General features: G+C 34.2%; 1 protein-coding gene across 5 annotated transcripts in view; it reads right to left on the reverse strand.

Moving 5' to 3' along the window:
• The window catches only part of RICTOR (RPTOR independent companion of MTOR complex 2), a 127789-nt gene that overhangs the window by 15482 nt on the left and 93885 nt on the right, over window positions 1–18422 (reverse strand). For 3 of the 5 annotated variants that reach the window (XM_082651484.1, XM_082651482.1, XM_082651486.1), the window contains 14 exons: window positions 18067–18202; window positions 17470–17669; window positions 17047–17173; window positions 16486–16650; window positions 16237–16313; window positions 15703–15781; window positions 9708–9817; window positions 9166–9253; window positions 7887–7979; window positions 7417–7523; window positions 6730–6959; window positions 4290–5298; window positions 3932–4003; window positions 309–486 (listed from right to left, as the gene is read on the reverse strand). In XM_082651484.1, the coding sequence (XP_082507610.1) occupies window positions 309–486; window positions 3932–4003; window positions 4290–5298; window positions 6730–6959; window positions 7417–7523; window positions 7887–7979; window positions 9166–9253; window positions 9708–9817; window positions 15703–15781; window positions 16237–16313; window positions 16486–16650; window positions 17047–17173; window positions 17470–17669; window positions 18067–18202 (2671 nt within the window). The remainder of the gene's footprint in view (window positions 1–308; window positions 487–3931; window positions 4004–4289; window positions 5299–6729; window positions 6960–7416; window positions 7524–7886; window positions 7980–9165; window positions 9254–9707; window positions 9818–15702; window positions 15782–16236; window positions 16314–16485; window positions 16651–17046; window positions 17174–17469; window positions 17670–18066; window positions 18203–18422) is intronic. The other 2 variants (XM_082651485.1, XM_082651483.1) reach the window with 1 other exon arrangement.

An 18422-nucleotide genomic window follows, 5' to 3' on the forward strand; every position in this document is an offset into this window, starting at 1 on the left:
TAAAAAGCAAGATTAGGCATTAAAATTTCTATAGAGAATATACTGATAAAGAAATCAAACAAGATGCTGATTTAGTGTGAGGAGAAGGATAATGTGCTGGGGACTTAGAGATGCTAAATAAAAGAGTATAGAATAGTTGAGAAAAGTGAAATAATTCTCATGGTAAAATTTCTTTAAATAACACTGCCTAAAAATACCACCTTCCCCCAAATTAGTATTTGCTCTAAATTATAATTTCTAATAAGCAGTTATAGAATATGAAAAAAAACGTAAACCAACTCATAAGAAAACAATAGAATTTATGATACCTGGAATATATCATTGATGTCTACTGGAAGAGCAAGACCAATATAGTCATCTGAGCTACCATACGTTGCACTGGACACCATGGACCTCACTGAGGAGGATCGCTGCAGGGTATTTTGGTTAATAGGACTTAATAAATCTTCTTTATCTAGCGAAGCATAACTTAAAGCTTTCATGAACCTATAATACCATTAAAAAAACTATATTAGTTTCTTGATTTGTTACAGCAATCACATAAAGAATTATAGTTTATTTTCATACCTTCATAAAAGAAAGGAAGCTAGTCAAGTACTAAAGAGTGCCATCTTATTTACTGAGAACATATGAATACTTGAAAATATTTCTCTCTTATAAGTTGATATATAAAAGGTCGTCAGTAATGTTGACTGTTGACCAAAAACAACTGTTACGGTCTCCCAGGTAAAAGTGAAAAGGTGAGCAATTAAGATAACTTTCAACATCTAGCAGTAAAAAATAAATAAAAAACTGACCTCAGAAAACAGAGGTATTATCCAAGAACTAACTTCACAACCATTTGAGACTGCTAGATTTGCTATAAGTAAGGGCACGTCTACTAATTCTATTTAAGATTATTTTTATTAAAATAAGGATAATCACTTATTCTTTGTGTGGTAATTACTTTATCAACATAAGATTTTGTAACACAGAAGACAGACACAAAACAGTAAAAATGGGACTCCCCTGGTGATGCAGTGGTTAAGCATCCACCTGCCAATGCAGTGGACACGGGTTTGATCCCTGGTCGGGGAATGCCACAGAGCAACTAAGCCCGTACGCCACAACTACTGAGCCTGAGCTCTAGAGCCTGCATGCCACAACGACTGAAGCCCGTGCACCCTAGAGCCCGTACTCCGCAACAAAAGAAGCCACCACAATGAGAAGCCTGTGCACTGCAACAAAGGGTAGCCCTCGCTCGCCACAACTAGAGAAAAGCCCGTGCACAGCAACAAAGACCCAACACAGCCAAGAATTAAAATAAAGTACACATCTAAAAAAAAAACAGTAAAAATGGTATCATATATAAATATTACAAGAGACAGTTTTATATGAAGCACTGATATTTCCTCAATGCATTCCTTACTAGTGATTCCATAACATGGAATAATGACATTTCCATAAGATACACCTTTCTTATACAGATTTTTATTCATGCAACAGACATGCTAAGATATTTATCATACGCCTGCTTTGTACAAGGTTCCACACTATATGTATACTGCTATTTGAAAACTCAAGTCATTTAAAATGTAATAACATACCCTGATATTAAAACGAAGAATTATTTTGAAAAGAACACAAAATAATGTTTTATAAATAGTAGCTATTAAAATTATCATAGCAAAACCCACTAATTTCTACGAACTTCCACCTAAAAACCACTCATAATTGAAATTTACAAATTTTATAAAATAGGTCAGTAGTTTTTAAATTGTACTCTGTTATACCTCTGTGATTCCACAGAACTCTTCAAAGACTACTGGAGTGAAGGGGAAGAAATTACTGGTATACTCACCTCCACAATACCTATTTCAACCAGAATAGCTCTGTTTTTACATATTCTACGTTTTGGGTTTCCACAGCAATGTTTTTGTGAAGAAAGGTTTCTCTACTTAAAAAGCGACATTTAAAAAAAGCTTAAAACCACTTGATCTAGTCCAATCTCCACTAGATTAGGCAATTGAGGCCTACATACTTCAAAATTCATGAACTTTACCATACAGATTTACCACGGTAAACAATTGAGAGGTTTGCCTGGGTTTGTTCTGCATTGATGAGGCTTGCAAAACTTTTGAATTCCAAGCAGATGAGACATTATAGCATAATTTATGGAACTTTTTCCAAGTTCATTCATTCAGTGCCAGGATTATAACTCAAGATTAAGGATTCCTACTTCAGTGTTTTTTCTGCTATGCCCCAAGGAAATACTCAGTAAGATATGGTTTTTAAGAATGCTGGATTCATGCTAACCATTATACCATAGGTATCAGTATGACTACTCTTCTAATTTTATAAGGAAAAAAAAAAATCTTCTCAGCCTAGATTCCAAACTATTATTTTACAGTAAATGTGTAGTTATCGTCCATCATTTTCATTTTCTCTGAACTAACCAAAGGAAACAAGTGGGAATAGGAAGACTAATGTCTACACAATTTTTTCCTCCATGGAACCCAGTACACAGTTAAGTACTAAACACAGTTTGAAGAATACACAGTTTGACAGATTTGACCAACATGAGATTTTTGTTAAGCCTCATGCCTCTGTACAGCTGTTTCTGTTTCTCTTGACTGCTTTTTCTTTTTTTTTCCCCTCCCAAGAAATTAAAAACATCTATTAATCCTTTATAGTGCTGATAACTTGGCATTTTATTCCAGGAGTAAGATTTCCAAATATCCTTCTCTTGATCTAACAGAGAATACAGGAAATAGGATCCTAAGAACCCAGAATGATTAGGAAATAGTGATTCGGAATAGTTGTTTCTGGTTTATTCTAATGAATATTTAAGCAATGAAACTTTTTATCTGTGCTTTAATCAGTTTAGATAGAAATGCCTGCTTCAGTGAGACAGAATAACCCTAACTGGGTGGTTCAGAGTTAACAGCACTTTGGTTATTGTACTGAGCTCTAAGATGGTGGTAGCCTTACTGCTTATTTTGGTGTGCTCCATTACTGCCCCTTGCTGAATGCTACTAGCTGCTGTAGTCTCTGAGTTTCCAAATACTTCGTTGTAGTATAAAAGTTTCCTCCTTTGCCACCAATTTTATCAGCTCTCCTTTCCTGTCAGTGTCCCTACCAGTAGCAGCTTATAACTGTTGCTTCCATAGGCCTGAAAATCTGATATACAAACTTGTTAGAATAAACATCAACAAACTATGAATGTGGGTCAGAGGTACTTCCTTTGAATAAAATCTGTGAAGTTCACTGCATAGGTTTATACTAGTGAGCTGTTGGGAGGGATGAGGCTGTCAGGTAGATAAGACATTACTGCATAATTTATGAAATTCTACCAAAGGGAATATAATTTATTATTTGCTACAAGGGATCTCTTCTACTAAATGTGTTAACATTCCTGAAACAAAATTGCTTAATAACTTAAGAATTTGGTTATATAAGAGCCAAATGGATTACATGAAAGAAATAACTATCAATAATAATAGTGATGATGATGATAACAGCTAACTTTTATCGAGTGTCTTAGTATGTGCTAGGCACTAGTCTCAGTACTTGACAAATACTAATCCATTTAATAAATGAAAATGAACAATCTAAAACTAAAGAAAGTTTTTAGAAGTATTTGGTCCAACAAAAAAGGAAGGTATAGAAATTTTTGCAACAATAAAATTTAACACTGCATATCTTTTATAGGTAAAATCTACTACTTTGACCAGCTTGATATAATCTTTAGATATGGCATAGAAATCTCCCAAATGCTCCTGAGCACAGGCAAACTGCTATTGCTGAATTCTGAGGGCCAAGTAATTCATTTAATGTTCATTTGGTTCCTACTTAATAATCACAGCTACTTAAACTGAAAAGAATTATACTGAAATTTTCAGTTATCTTAAAAAAAAAAAAAGTCAACTTTTGGAGCCTTAAATTGACCTACCTGAAAAGGTTGTTTGTTATTGTAGGTCTTAAGCTCCTGATTCCCCCGACATGCTTCTTTTTAAAATCGATCCTTGCAGAAGCGAGAAATAAATAAAAAAAAGCTTGTGACTTATGTGTCATTGTAAACCATATATGTTTATTTTCAGGGCCTAAAGGAGTTTCCTTTCCCCCCTCGCAGCTGCAAGAATCCATTTCAAATCATATCGGGTAACTAGGAGCTTATAGCCTACTATAGTAAACAATTATAATAGGTCAGTTCTGAGGTTTACGTAGATGTAAAACCTGGCTAATGCTTTACATTTAAGTCTATTAAAATGCAAACATTATTGTTCATTTTAAAATGTATATTTGCTCACCTGCTTGGTGTTAACCTGGACTCAAAGCTGTTGGCTTTCATGGTGATGGTATCAGTAAACAGCACATCTTTTGCTGGAGACGCCAAAGCTTCAGAATGAGATAAGGATGGATGCATTCTTTGCTGCTGTAATCTTTTCAGTGTAGCGTAGCCAAAGGCATCTCTAGAACTTGTGTAACTAAAGTTACAGTCTGCTAGACTTTTAATTGTAGCAATAGAGGGTGCTTTAAGGGACTGTGCTCTTCTAGGAAGTGTATGAGAAGAACCTGGAGGCACCAGGGACACTGAGTTTGATTTAGAGAGAGAGAGATGGTTAGACTGTGGCGTCAAATAGTGGCTTGTCTTAACAGTTTTAGTACTTACCACAGTACTCATACTTCCACAGTCAGTGTCCACAGTCGTAGCATCTACACCTACTGTCTCTCGTGAAGGACTTGAGCTCATTGAACTTATGCCACTTGTTGTAGTGTCTGTATTAAAACTTTGGCTACGTATCTTCATATGTGAGCTCGCTGAACTTTCTACAACTAATCTCTCTCGGCTTGTGTTTTCTCTGTGATTCTCTGTACCAAGACTCTTGGTGAATTTTAAGTCATTCTCTCCAATACTTGGAGTACTACCAGTGTCTTCAATGTGCTTATTCCCAACAAATGAAGTTTCTAATTGTAATGTTTTCTGTACTGTGGATATGGGTGTGAAATCATCACTATGATTAAAGTCAACACTGGGCTCTGTAAGCGTTCTGATCCGCCTGTTGCTTGTCTTATTTTCAGATGACAGTTTCCCTCCTTTTGGATCACTGCTACTACGATGTTTTTTATTAGGCAAAGTAAGCGAATTTAAGATACGATTCTTCACAAGTTTACTAGAAGCAAAGAAAGGGAATGAATTTTTATCCTTCATAGGTCCAGATCGATCATAAAATGCTGGCTCTGCATCTTCATTGATATCAAGGAAAAATGTACTAGTAGAGCTGCTGCCAAACCGGTCATCCTCCATTATGAACATACCTATGATCAAAGGATTAATAAAAGCAGATAAAAAAGGACAAATAATCATAGTAACTATTAGTGACATAATTCAGGAAATTTTTGTTTAATAGTCACCTGGGGAAAAATTTTTCAAAAATAAAGAGTCAGACTGCTGAGCCACATAAAAAGAGCTTCCTTGAGACCCAGAATTTGTCCTTGAATAAAATATAAAATTTGTCATTATGATGATCTTCTGTTATTTCCAAAGAAAAACTACAGAACTCATTATGTCACAGCTTGCATAAAGTTTCTTTTATCTCAGTGAGTTTCCAAACCCTCCAAATATTCAAGATAAAATTAAAGGCAAAAAGGAGACTTGACCCTGGATATTTACTCAGTTGGTACAGATTCCTGGTGGTTTATTCCTCAAATCACAATAGGCAAGAAAAATCAATCTTATAAGAAATGAATGTCCAATCTTAAGCAAACTATACTTACAAAGAACCGAGTCACAACATTTTAAATTCATGTTTAAACCAATTATATTTATTTCTCACTTTGCCTTAGGAACTAAGAAACTCATCTAAATTCAGGGCCTCTAATAAAAGACTCAATCTAGGTGCCTAATGACATCTATGGGATTTTATTCTATTTTTATTTTTAATTTTCTGTTGAATAGTTATAAATTACTTCAAATATATTCTGAAAGAAGGCAAAATAAAATCTTAAACTTGCACACTGCACTGTATTTCCATATTTTGCCAATTCTAAGATGCACATTTTTCACACTTAAAATCTCTAAAATCAGCATGCATCTTGCAATAGGCAGCATTTTTTTGTCTTAAACAGTGGTGCATATTATAATTTATGGTATCTTAGATCTAGTGAAATATGGTTTGATAAATATTGCACTATCTTCTTTAAAAAAAAAGTGTCTAAAATCTTCTGCACCTAGTAGCATTTAGCACAAGGCTTAAAACTGCAAACCATTTTTCATTTAATTTATTTTTGATACTCCATCTTTTAACAGTTTCGCTAATTTTAAAATTTAGCTCTTCTTTCAAAGATGAGTATATGAATATAATATCTCTTAAATATATTCTAGTTCAACAACCCTATATCTGAAAAATGAACAAAAGAATTAGGTAAATGAAGAAAGCAGATGAATAAACATTTACTTGTTAGAAATTGCAAAAAAGGGGAATGGGTCTTCTGGGACATGGCTTATTATTTAACTCTGTAAGTAAACTCTGTAAGCCTTTTCCAAGGCCTATTTAGAAAGCAAAGGGAGAGAACAATGTAGGCTGGTAGCTATACTCCCTGTTGTGAAAAGATATGCATTCTCCAAGACACTATTACTGCCAAATTATCTCAGAGAAAAGTAAATTAAGAATGTAAAATTCATTTAAATTTTGATATCACAAGCGTTAGTTTCGGCTAACTTTATTATGACCCTGTCACAGTACTCACTTGATGGCGCAGATTCACTTTCACTATTATGTCTAGAGCTGGTTGACTCTGAGTTCAAACTCAGAGTGCTTGGAACAGATGAGAGTTCATTACAGAGTTGTTCTACATCATCTGGAACCACTGGCCACAGATGTTTGCGACTGTGCCTTACAGCATCCCAGTTGTGACATTTTAGAATATCACAGCCTTGTTTGGTTTTGGCTATGAGCCCAAGCACATATACACAGGTCCTGTAAGTAAAAGATACAGTAATGACAGTTTATAATTCCAAACTGAGATTTCTTAAAGCAACCATAAAATATTAGTTTGCTATATGTACATTTGCGCTTTCTTTAATAGCCATTAAAAATAACATGAAAACCTTCATAATGAAAATATTAATTACAAGGAAAAAATCTAAAAGAACATATTGTGATCAGGGAAAAATATATACATTAGCTTTTCTGAAATAAATTTGGAATATTTGCACTACTAGATTATTTGGACACACTATACTCTGTTTATCTGCAAGGTAAATGTCAATATTACAATGATAAGAATAAAATATCAATAATATTAATAAACAAGGAGTTCCTTAAGATGTTTAACCTGATGCACTGAAAAACTGCAATCATAAAATACTCTTCCCTCACACTCATCTGTGAACAAAAATATATACTTCAGAAAGATTTGAGTTAAATGACACACCCTCTGATGGAAAGAACTTCACATTGTTTTGCAAGTTTTAGTATATCTGGAATCACATTTTCTTCCTGTAGCAAATTGAGACCCCAATTTGATGAGCCAATATTTCCCTAAAAGAAAAGAAATCACATATCAAATATATTTACAATACTAACTCCTTCAAGAGATTTGGAAAGCTACCCAAAAAACCAAAAAATTTAACCACGTCTATAAGAGAGAAAGAACTGTGAAAAAAACCTCACATAAGGAACTTTAGGAATTAAAGTTCCATCTGTCTCAGCAAGAAAACTAACAGTTTAATCATTTATTTTCCAACATAAAATAATATTTAAATGGGCAGGAACAATCTTTGCTTTAGAATACTAATCTAAGAACACGTTCCAAATAAAATTATTTTTATTTATTTAATATAATCAGGAAAATGAGTAAAATCTAAAAATTAAGAAGATCTTACAGAAGTGTTTATTACAAACCAAGGCCCATAGAGATGCTTTCAGTTTTTTAATTTCTTCCCATTTATCCAAATCTGGTGTGCGGACACTGTGACAGAGTTCTGTAATAATATTCTGGAGAGAGGAAAAAAATACCATATGATTAACAGTATGTCTTTAACATATATTCTTATTGTATCTTAAAACCAATTTAAGGTTTGTATTTAGTAATTTTTGCATATTTAAAATCCTAAAATAATTTTATGTCGAATTTCTTAAGAAGCAGCATTAGGACATGGGCTCTGAATTCATATACTAGAGTTAGAACTTATTAGCTAAGTGGCCTTGAGCAAGTTACTTAATCTCCCCATGTCTTGATTTCCTAAACTCTGTTTCATAAAGTTTAATGATTTAATGAATTATTACATAAGTGTAACAAAGTACTTGGGGCTTAGTATTAGAAAAATGTTAGCCATTAACGATCATTATTTCTTTTAGATAGAAAATAACAAATTAACACCTAGACTTTATCATACTATGTAGGTAATGATACTGAGAAAATCATTTAAATTTTCAGTGAATTAAAAAAATATATAGTCTCAATAGTCTTCACAGACAATATAAAAATACATGAAACTGTGGAATATATTTATGCAAAACTTTTGCTCCTGAAATGAACACTGATATGAAAAGGAACTAAACTGCTAGGTTACTATTGTTCAGAAACACAAATACTTCTATAACCATTCTTAAAATAAGGGTTACATTTATTGAAAACACCTAGTAGCAAGACATATTCCCAGCCAAAATCTGGCGTGCATACTATACTCAAAGAACAACTGCTTGTCTAAGCCTTACATTACATGAAATATATGAAAACAGTGAGGCACTAACAAACAGCAACTGATACTTTCAGTTTTTGCTCACCAAAGGTAACTGAATATGTTTCAGGTTCAGTTTAACTTCCCAACAAGAGGAATGAAGAAACTCAGTTTTTCAGTATGTTTTTACTAAGGAGATGAACTTCCCCAATGAACTAGAAAGGAAAGAACTCAGACCTTCACTGGATTACTTACTCTACATAACAAATTAGCTATGCAAATAGTCATATGCAAGTCAGGGAAATGCATGCAAGCCATTAATATCTCTAAGCACTGCAAACAAAGAATGCTAAGTCAATTACAAGATGGATGGCTTTAAAAGTAACTATGCCACTGACTTTCTGAAGGCTTTTGAGAAGTTTTTGAAAAGATAATACTTTAGCAATACTAAGTTTTTTCTACTACTGTAGCTATTTAAAATAAGCAAATTATGTTTTTACCTGTACTTCCAACAAATGACAGCCTGTTTTGTGGTGTACCAGTTGTCCGTAAAGGTGTACAGGTAGGTAGACATGAGGACGCTGTAATCTAGTATAATAAAAATGATTGATATACCTATTGGTTCATTTTAAATAAGCTAATTTTAAAAAATGACTTATAATAAAGTACTAGATAAACAGAATTAGACATAATCACTCAGCATAAATAAAAATACGGAGGTGGAAAGGCATGAGAATTCCTCTAGAAAAATAATAGTTTAGCTGGTCTCTGAGTAACGCTAAGAGAACTAAGACAAGAAATACACACTAGGGTAAGGACATGGAGGGATCTGAACACTATGCTATATTAGTCAGGGTATTCAAGTTATGAATGCCACTGAATTTTTGAACATTCAATGCTGTGCTTTAAAAAGACTTTTCCTATGTCAGTGTAAGGAACAAAATAACTCAGAAAACTTTAAAAAGTAATGATTTACAATAATTTGGTTTTAAATTTTATGTTTGAGGACTAGCAATAAATTATTCCATTAACTGGACTATACCTTTGGTTACTCCGACGAACATAGTTGTCACCATCAACTGGCTTTCGGTAAGTAGTAAGTGCTTCATTAAGTTGTTCTTCAATCAAGTCAACATATTTTGAATTATATTCCTAGAAGATAATATTGTTTTAATTATATATATCATAACAACATTCACTAAATTTGTAATATGTTAGGTACCTAACAAATCTTTGGAAGCATAAATATGAGAAAAATGAACATCTGTTCAGGAAATTTAAGAAATTTTTGAAAAGAGTAGATAGAACAAGGTATTATGAATGCAAATGTTCTATCACATCCATACCTATAAGCTTTCTGCTTATACGCTTTTCCTCATTTTCAATTAATATTTTAGGGTCCATACAAGTAAGCTAAAAATTTTTGTCATATTTGAATTCCTGTCCCCATTAAAAAAAAAAAAGAACAGCTTTTTATTTATTTATTTGTTTGTTTATTTATTTTTGGCTGTGTTGGGTCTTCGTTGCTGCGCACAGACTTTCTCTAGTTGTGGCGAGTGGGGACTACTCTTCGTTGCAGTGCGCGGGCTTCTCATTGCCGTGGCTTCTCTTGTTGCAGAGCAGGGGCTCTAGGTGTGAGGCCTTCCGTAGTTGTGGCATGCGGCCTCGGTAGGTGACATGCAGCTTCAGTAGTTGTGGCTCACAGGCTCTAAAGCACAGGCTCAGCAGTTGTGGTGCACGGGCTTAGTTGCTCCGCGGCATGTGGAATATTCCCAGACCAGGGCTCAAACCTGTGTCCCCTGCATTGGCAGGCAGATTCTTAACCACTGTGCCACCAGGGAAGTCCCAAAACTAGCTTCTTAATATTAAACTCTGAAGATATTCACTAGAAATTTTAAAAGGAAATTAACTGAGTTCTACCATTTTAGCACCGTTTGGTAAGAAACAATCTCTCTCCCTTTAAATCAGGTCAAATGTAAAAAATATTTCCAACTAAAACTTGGAAATTTTCTAGTTAAATTCTTTAAACCGAGACAGTCAATCACACCACCATCTTTATTGCAAAGATCTCCACTTTAAACTAAACGTTTAGAAGGAATTGGTAGAAACTCTGAAAAGCAATTTGGCAGTATTTATCAAAACTTTACATTCACATACTTTTTGACTCAACAATTATACTTTAGAAATTTGTTCAAAAGATATACCTGCACAAGTATGCAAAGATATACATGCAAGAATATCCAGCAAACACTGTTTACAAAACTAAAAAAGTTGGAAACAGTCTAAATGCCCATAATACAGGTGTGATTATAAAAATTAGGGTACATTGCTATAATTTACTATGCAGCCATTAAAGAGAATTAGACAGCTCTAAATGCACAGCTCTGAAAAGATCTCTTAGATACACTGCTAAGCAAAAAAATTAAATACAATTTTATTTACAGCTGTGAATGGATTCATTTGTATTTTTATATGAAGAATATATACTTACAGATGCACAAAACATCTTTCAGTGCATACAAAATATTAACAGACATTATCTTCAGAAAAGATAGAAAAAGGGGGCAAGGAGACATTTTTCATTTTAAACCATTTTAGACTACTTAAATTTGGTGGGTTACCTTAACTCCCTACTTAGAGACTCTAAAAACTTACTTTTCCTGCTTTTCTTTTAGGTTCTTTACTTCGCAAAAGTAATACAAGATTTTAATTATATTATCAGCATACCAAATTTCTACTACTGCTACTACAACCACTATATTACTCTATATACTATACTACCATAATCTCCCTATACATGAACATCTCAGTACAAAAATTCTAATTAAGGAAGGTATTTTGAGCTTTATGCAGGAATAGTTACATTCACATGGTATTGCTTGGTTAGTCTTTTGACCAGTGGCGTCCATGTGGAAAACACTAGCAAAGTTGAGGGGTATGGTTTATAGCTATGAAATGCACTGAGTTTCTGATGTGGATCATCTTGAGGATTCTGCCCAAAAAGGACCTACTGGAGGAGCAAGAAGACCCCAAATGAGGGTGAACCTCTAGCTACTAGGAGGTATTGTAAGTAGGCAGCCAGAGGAGCCATTGATTCAGTCAAGGGAACTGCAAATGAGAGATCCCCAGAATGAGGTCTTCAAGGAATTCATGAACATAACCCTCGAGTAAAAGAATCAACATCTGAAATCTGCCCCGCTCAAAGCTAACAACCCCAGATAACAGTTGCATCAGTTGAGTAAGACTGTCCATGACCCTGTACCCCCTCCTCCTCCTGCTCTAAAGCTGAAGAGGCTCCAAATTTGCACCTGGTAAATGGGGAGGAGATAAATAACAGAGTGATGAAACGAACCATATCCTCCCTCCATTGCAGATTTCTATACCAAGCCTGGGCTAGGGATGAAAGTTTTAAATTGAATGAGTGAATTTTCAATATTATTCAGGCCTGGATGCTTTATTACCTAGAAAAAGCGACAGTCTCAACTTCATCTTGGCATGCTGCAAGCTACTGGGAGGAAATCAAATATAGTGGAAAAAGCATGGGCTTTGGAATCAAAAAGTGCCCCTGCTCTGTTATTTTCATGCTCTGTGACCTAGGATAAATTAGTTTACTCATCTTAGCTTCCACATTTTCATTCACAACATAGAAATAATACAAAAACATTTCACAGGGTTGCTTTGAGGATTAAATGAGGTAATACTTGAAAGGCACTAAGTTTAACTGTAGGCAATCACTAAGTTAGTTCCCCTCCCTTTCTCCCTTTCTCTAATTTGAGAGAGTAGACTATACTGTCTTTATATTTACATCTCGCATTTACTGCCTAACTAACTGCAATTCAGCATCTGTTTATAACTTGTTACTGAAATTGCTCTAGCAAAATTCACCAATGACTGGTCACCTTCAACAGGCTTTTTTTCTAGTGTTCACCTTACCTGACCTCTCTCAAGAATATATACCACTGACCTCTCCTTCCTGAAGCATCCTTTAGTGAAGCCATGCTGATAATTTTTTCCTCAATGTCCCTGTCCTTTTATTCCCCTCATGAAGGCAGAGTGTTCGGGCTTCCCTGGTGGCACAGTGGTTAACAATCCGCCTGACACGAGTTCGAGCCCCGGTCTGGGACGATCCCACATGCCGCAGAGCAACTAAGCCTGTGCGCCACAACTACTGAGCCTGTGCTCTAGAGCCCGTAAGCCACAACTACTGAGCCCGTGTGCCACGACTACTGAAGCCCGCACACCTAAAGCCCATGCTCCGCAACAAGAGAAGCCGCCACAATGAGAAGCCCGCGCACTGCAACGAAAAGTAGCCCCCGCTCTCTGCAACTAGAGAAAAGCTGCACACAACAGTGAAGACCCAATGCAGCCAAAAATTAAAAATAAATAAAGTTATATATTAAAGAAAGCATAAAGATAAAAAAAAAAAAGCAGAGTGTTCTCTAGGGAGCAATTTCCAGTTTTACTTCTTTGTTCTTTACATTTTCCTTGGTGATCTCACTCAATTCAAATTTCAACTACTACTATTCACTGACAACTCCCAAACTTCTATCTTCAGCTCATATCTGAGCTCCAGATGCACATTTCCAAATATTTTCTGGATACTCTCACTTGCCATACAACAGGCAATACCAGTTCAACTTATTCAAAATTCATTATCCTCATTGCTGCAAACCACCTTTTGTAATCACAATCTTTTAATGGTAAGCCATTATGTATTCAGTCATTCAAATCAGAAACCTTAAGGGTCAAGTGGGACCCCTCATTCATTACATCCAATCAGTTCACAAATCCTGTCCATCTTATTTCAAAAATGTCCAGAAAATGTGTCCCTGACTATGGAACCTAACCACCACTGAAGTCCATGCTCTTATCAATTTTGCTTCTAAACTGGTCTCAGTATTCCTAGATTTCTTTACCTTGATGACCATACTTCTGCTACTACACTGTGATCTTTTTCTAAAGTATAGTTCAGACTATGAATATTCTTTACACTTGTAAAGATTCCCCCTACTTCCTACAAAATTGAAATCCCTTAGTATGACATCATGTGGCTTATAAAAGCCTAGTTCTAATTCTAATTCAATCTAGTTCTAATTCACCATTCCATCCTCATCTTGCCACACCCCGCTTATCCTAGCCCCAACCGCACTGGAATATGGCTTTCCTCACAAGTCTGTGAAGTTTCAATAACCTATACAGATTTATTATTCTGCCCCCTCATCCTTGAACATCCTTCTTCCAATTTGACTATTTACTCCTCAAGACCACTTCAAATATCACATCCTCTCCTCAGCCTAACATTTTTTTTGCTAATCCCTAAGGCAGAATCATTAACCCTTCTTCTGTTTCCTTATACGCGACACATGATTTTGTTATATCAGTTAATATTTTGTACGTACTATCTGAAAGTGCTGTACCAGATTTGCTAAACAGTTTCCTAATATAATTTGTATAATAAAGTGACCAATCTTATTACGGTAACTAGTTTAAACATCTTCTATTTAGAAAATAAAACTATCATATCTCTTTTTTTTTTTTTTTTTTTTGGCTGCACTGAGCTTCACTGCTGCACGTGGGCCTTCTCTAGTTGTGGCCAGCAGGGGCTACTCTTCATTGCAGTGTGCGGGGCTTCTCATTATGGTGAGAAGGATAGGCTCTAGGCATGCAGGCTTCAGTAGTTGCAGCACGCAGGCCCCAGAGTGCACAAGCTTCAGTAGTTGCGGCGTGCGGGCTCAGTAGTTGTGGCGCACGGGCTTAGTTGCCCCACAGCATGTGGGTTCTTCACGAACCAGGGATCGAACCCATGTCCCCTGCATTGGCAGATGGATTCTTAACCAGTGGACCACCAGGGAAGTTCAAAACTATCACATCTTTATTTTAGTTTTCTAATTCACCAATTACTGAAAGACTTCAGGCCTGAAGTTGTACACTTTATAGTTATAGTATTTTTTCCTTTTTTTTCTTCCAGTTTTATTGAGATGTAATTGACATACAGCACGGTATAAGTCTAAGGAGTAAAGCATAATGATGTGACTTACACACATTGTGAAAGGATCATCAAAATAAGTTTAGTGAACATCCATCATCTCATACAGATACAAAATTAAAGAAATAAAAAAAAAATTTTCCCTTGTGATAAGAACTCCTAGGATTTACTCTCGACAACTTTCATATATAACATACAGCTGTGTTAATTATATTTATTATGTACATTATATTCCTAGTACTTATTTATAACTGGAAGTTTGTATCATTTGACTGCCTTCATCCAACTCCCTCTCTCCCCACACCCCACCTCTGGTAACTATAACTATAGCTATAGTATTTTTTAAAAATGAGAATATCTTATGAAACATGGTTCAATATAGACAATATAAATAATGATCTGAAATAATGGAAAATCTGAAAATCATTTACATTAGGATTGATTAATCCATGAGTTTCTAAGATGCTTTGACAATTTACAATGCATCAAATGAAACTGAAGTCACAGTGATGACCACCTAAAGAAAAGCTAGGAAGTTAACTAATACCTTCAAACTACTCCCTTCTTCCTAGATTTCCCTATTATATACAACAGCAAGAAGTTTGCTCTCAGATTTATGAAAAGTACACCTTAAAATGAAGTTTAATTAGATGATTATATCTGCTTGGTAGAACTGTTTTTTAATCTTCATTTAGGAAAATTGTTTTAGTTTCAGCTTAAAAGGCGTGTGAAAGGAACCCAAGAATAAAAGAAATGATGGTAAGTAGGGTTGACAAACGATACCAATAGATATCAATTAAATTGAAAGCAAAATTTCAACAGAATTTACACAAAATCAATAGTTCTCTATAAAATAACTATAGTTTAAAAAGTGGACAAATATAAATACAAATAATTATACAGAATTTTAAGACTTGACTTCACATGAATGTTTAAATATTTAACTTTTTTAGTTTCAAAATACTGACAATATTTTAAAAATCCTCTAAATTCACAATCTATTTCCCAAGATAAAAAGATACAAATTGAAACTTATTCAATAGCAAGTTACCTTGTGCCACTTTTCCAACTGTTTTGCTACATAACCTCTTTCGTTCAAATAGGAAAACCCTTTTGGAATGGAGAGAAATCTGTAAATTAAAACAGGCAATAGTTTAACATTAAGTCTCACAAAAAATGTTTAAGGAGCTAAAACATCTCAAACAAAATATGTTTAAGGAGGTAAAAGACTTTAAGAACAGCTCCTTCCTAAAACTAAAAGGTCAATTTTTATTCATTGTAATTTCAAATACAAATAAATTTTCACAATCTTTGCAAAAACACATGAATCCAACCACAGTAAAGAAAATGTCATGAAAAGAATGAGGACACATGGAAATGTAAAAGAAACATTAAGAAAAACAATGAAAAGACAGAGTTTCAGTATTAAAGGATGTCCAATATTCTAAAATAGGCCTCTTTCAGAAGTTAACAGCTAAACTCTTTAGAGTGCTTCCTTTACAGATTTGAATCCAGCTTTAATACACACTGCCAGAGAGAACACAACAGAAAACATAACTATAAGAAAAATTTTCTTCAAATTTACCTCAGGAGGAGAAGCAAACCCTTGTCCCCAAGGTGAGATAAAGCTGGCTTCATCTGAATAAGAGCATGGAGATTGGCCTAAAAGAAATAATTATTAGGCAAATTAATAACTGCATGAAGATAGTAAATTCTCTATTTCTAAAACCACTATATTATATACATTATAATTTCACATAATTTTCTATCAAATTTGAATGTTTTAATAAAAATTCATGTCTAAGGGTTTTATTATAAAATAATGAAACTTTACCTTGTCTTCACATGCTTCATCGAGAATATCAAGAGCTTCAGAAGAAATCGTTTTGTTTTTATCATGCAGCTGGGTCACTAGTAATTCAATTCCCCAATTATTGAAGAATTCAACATTAGCTCTCAATAATACTCTTAAATGTTTTGTTGCATACAGCCTGCAGGCCTATAAAGATAAATAAGAACATTAAAAAAAAAAAAAAAGAAAGAAAAAAACCACCACCCAAACTTCACTATGGACAGTCTATTCGACTTTGTTTTGGGACAGTTCTGCTACTTGAAAAGGGCAGAAAGACTGGAATTGATGGTCTAGCCCTTGATATGAATATTTTTTAGTCCAAGTAAAGTAAAATACTTGTGTTTCAATCTAGCTGCTTCTTTCCCTTTATATAAAAATATGTGTACTATATCGAGTTCTTTGGAGGAACTAAAATTTTAAAGTAAACTAAAATTCCATCCCATAGTCTTAGAATTTATAATTAGTTTTATTAGGCCAAAATTTATAAAATACTGAATTAACTGGTTATGAAATATATAGTTTTATTGCCTATGTTATACTCACATCAGTGGCTGCTGTTAAGATTTTGGAAAGTATGACCCTAGCCAATCCATCTCTGCTATAGTCCAAGCTCGAAACAGTCAGTTTCAGCAAGTGATCTTGGTTTTTCAAGGAGCAAAGATTAAGTAAACTAAAATAAGGATTGAAAATAATGAAGGTTACTAGAAATTACTGTATTGATTCATTAATTCAACAAATATCTTTAAATTCCTAATAAACAAGCATTTCTAAAAGAAAGCACTTAACAAATATCACATTTTAAAAAAAAGCATCGGAGTAGAGCATCAAGACAGCTCTAATTAAATATTTTTTTGTATTTTAATAAAAATTTACCAAACACAGGTACACAGACTAAAAAGCATGCCCTTTCTGATCACATTAAAAATAGTTTGGGTATATACTGAAACAGAATTTAGGAATGCTCACCATTGAAATACACTGCATTTTTCCAGCATTTTGACTCCATGAGGGTGGCAAGAAAGTGTTCCAATAAATAAAAAGTAGTGTTGACTAAGAGTAGTCAATAAACCATTATTTTGAAGGCTTCTTTCAGGTTTCATGCCAGACGAGGCATTGAGCCACTGAACAATATCCTTTACTAGATCTTCTAAGTATCCTTGCCCATCCTGAAAGCAAATACATTATGATATTGCTAGAAAAGGACTTAGTGCCTACAATTAGAAAAATCAACTCTAATAAAGTCCAAAAAATTTAATGATAATGATGAAGTTACTAATAACAGATATCAATCACTGAGTATCTGTTGTTTTTAATCCCATTCAACACAGTGCTGCATGAGATGGTATTATTTTCCATCTTACAAGGAGAAAACCAGGTCTTCTAGAAGGCAAATTAACTGTCCAAAGTCACATAAATAGCTAGTGACTAAGTCAGGATAAAAATCTAGGTTTGGTCTCATTCTCGATGTTTCTAAATATAGCTTATGCCTCTTCAGAAATAAAAGGAAGGGGGCAAATTCAGTGAAAAACATTTACTCTGGAAAATATACAAAGTGCTTATTACCTCTTCAGACTCGAGAAGAAATTCTGTAAACTGGCAACCCACAACTGTGAGCTGCTTGGACTTGGCAAAATCCAGATCCAGATTGGCATATAATTTACTGCTGGGCTTGTAAAAATAAAGTAGTCTTCGTACAAACCTAAGATCAAAATAAAAAATCAGCAACAAAGTAATAAACCAAATAATTCTTTTAGAATCTTAACCACAACTTATGATATAATAAGGTTTTGAATATGTTTTGGGTTTAAACCATTGAGCTACATGGCAAGAAATTTAATAAACACATTTGGTACATTCCACACACAAACCAACCATAAAAAACAACAAAAAATCCCCTTCATTATAAAAAATATCTTTGT

The sequence above is a fragment of the Grampus griseus genome, assembly GCF_964374135.1.
Source record: "Grampus griseus genome assembly, chromosome: 3".
Taxonomy (NCBI): Eukaryota; Metazoa; Chordata; class Mammalia; order Artiodactyla; family Delphinidae; genus Grampus; species Grampus griseus.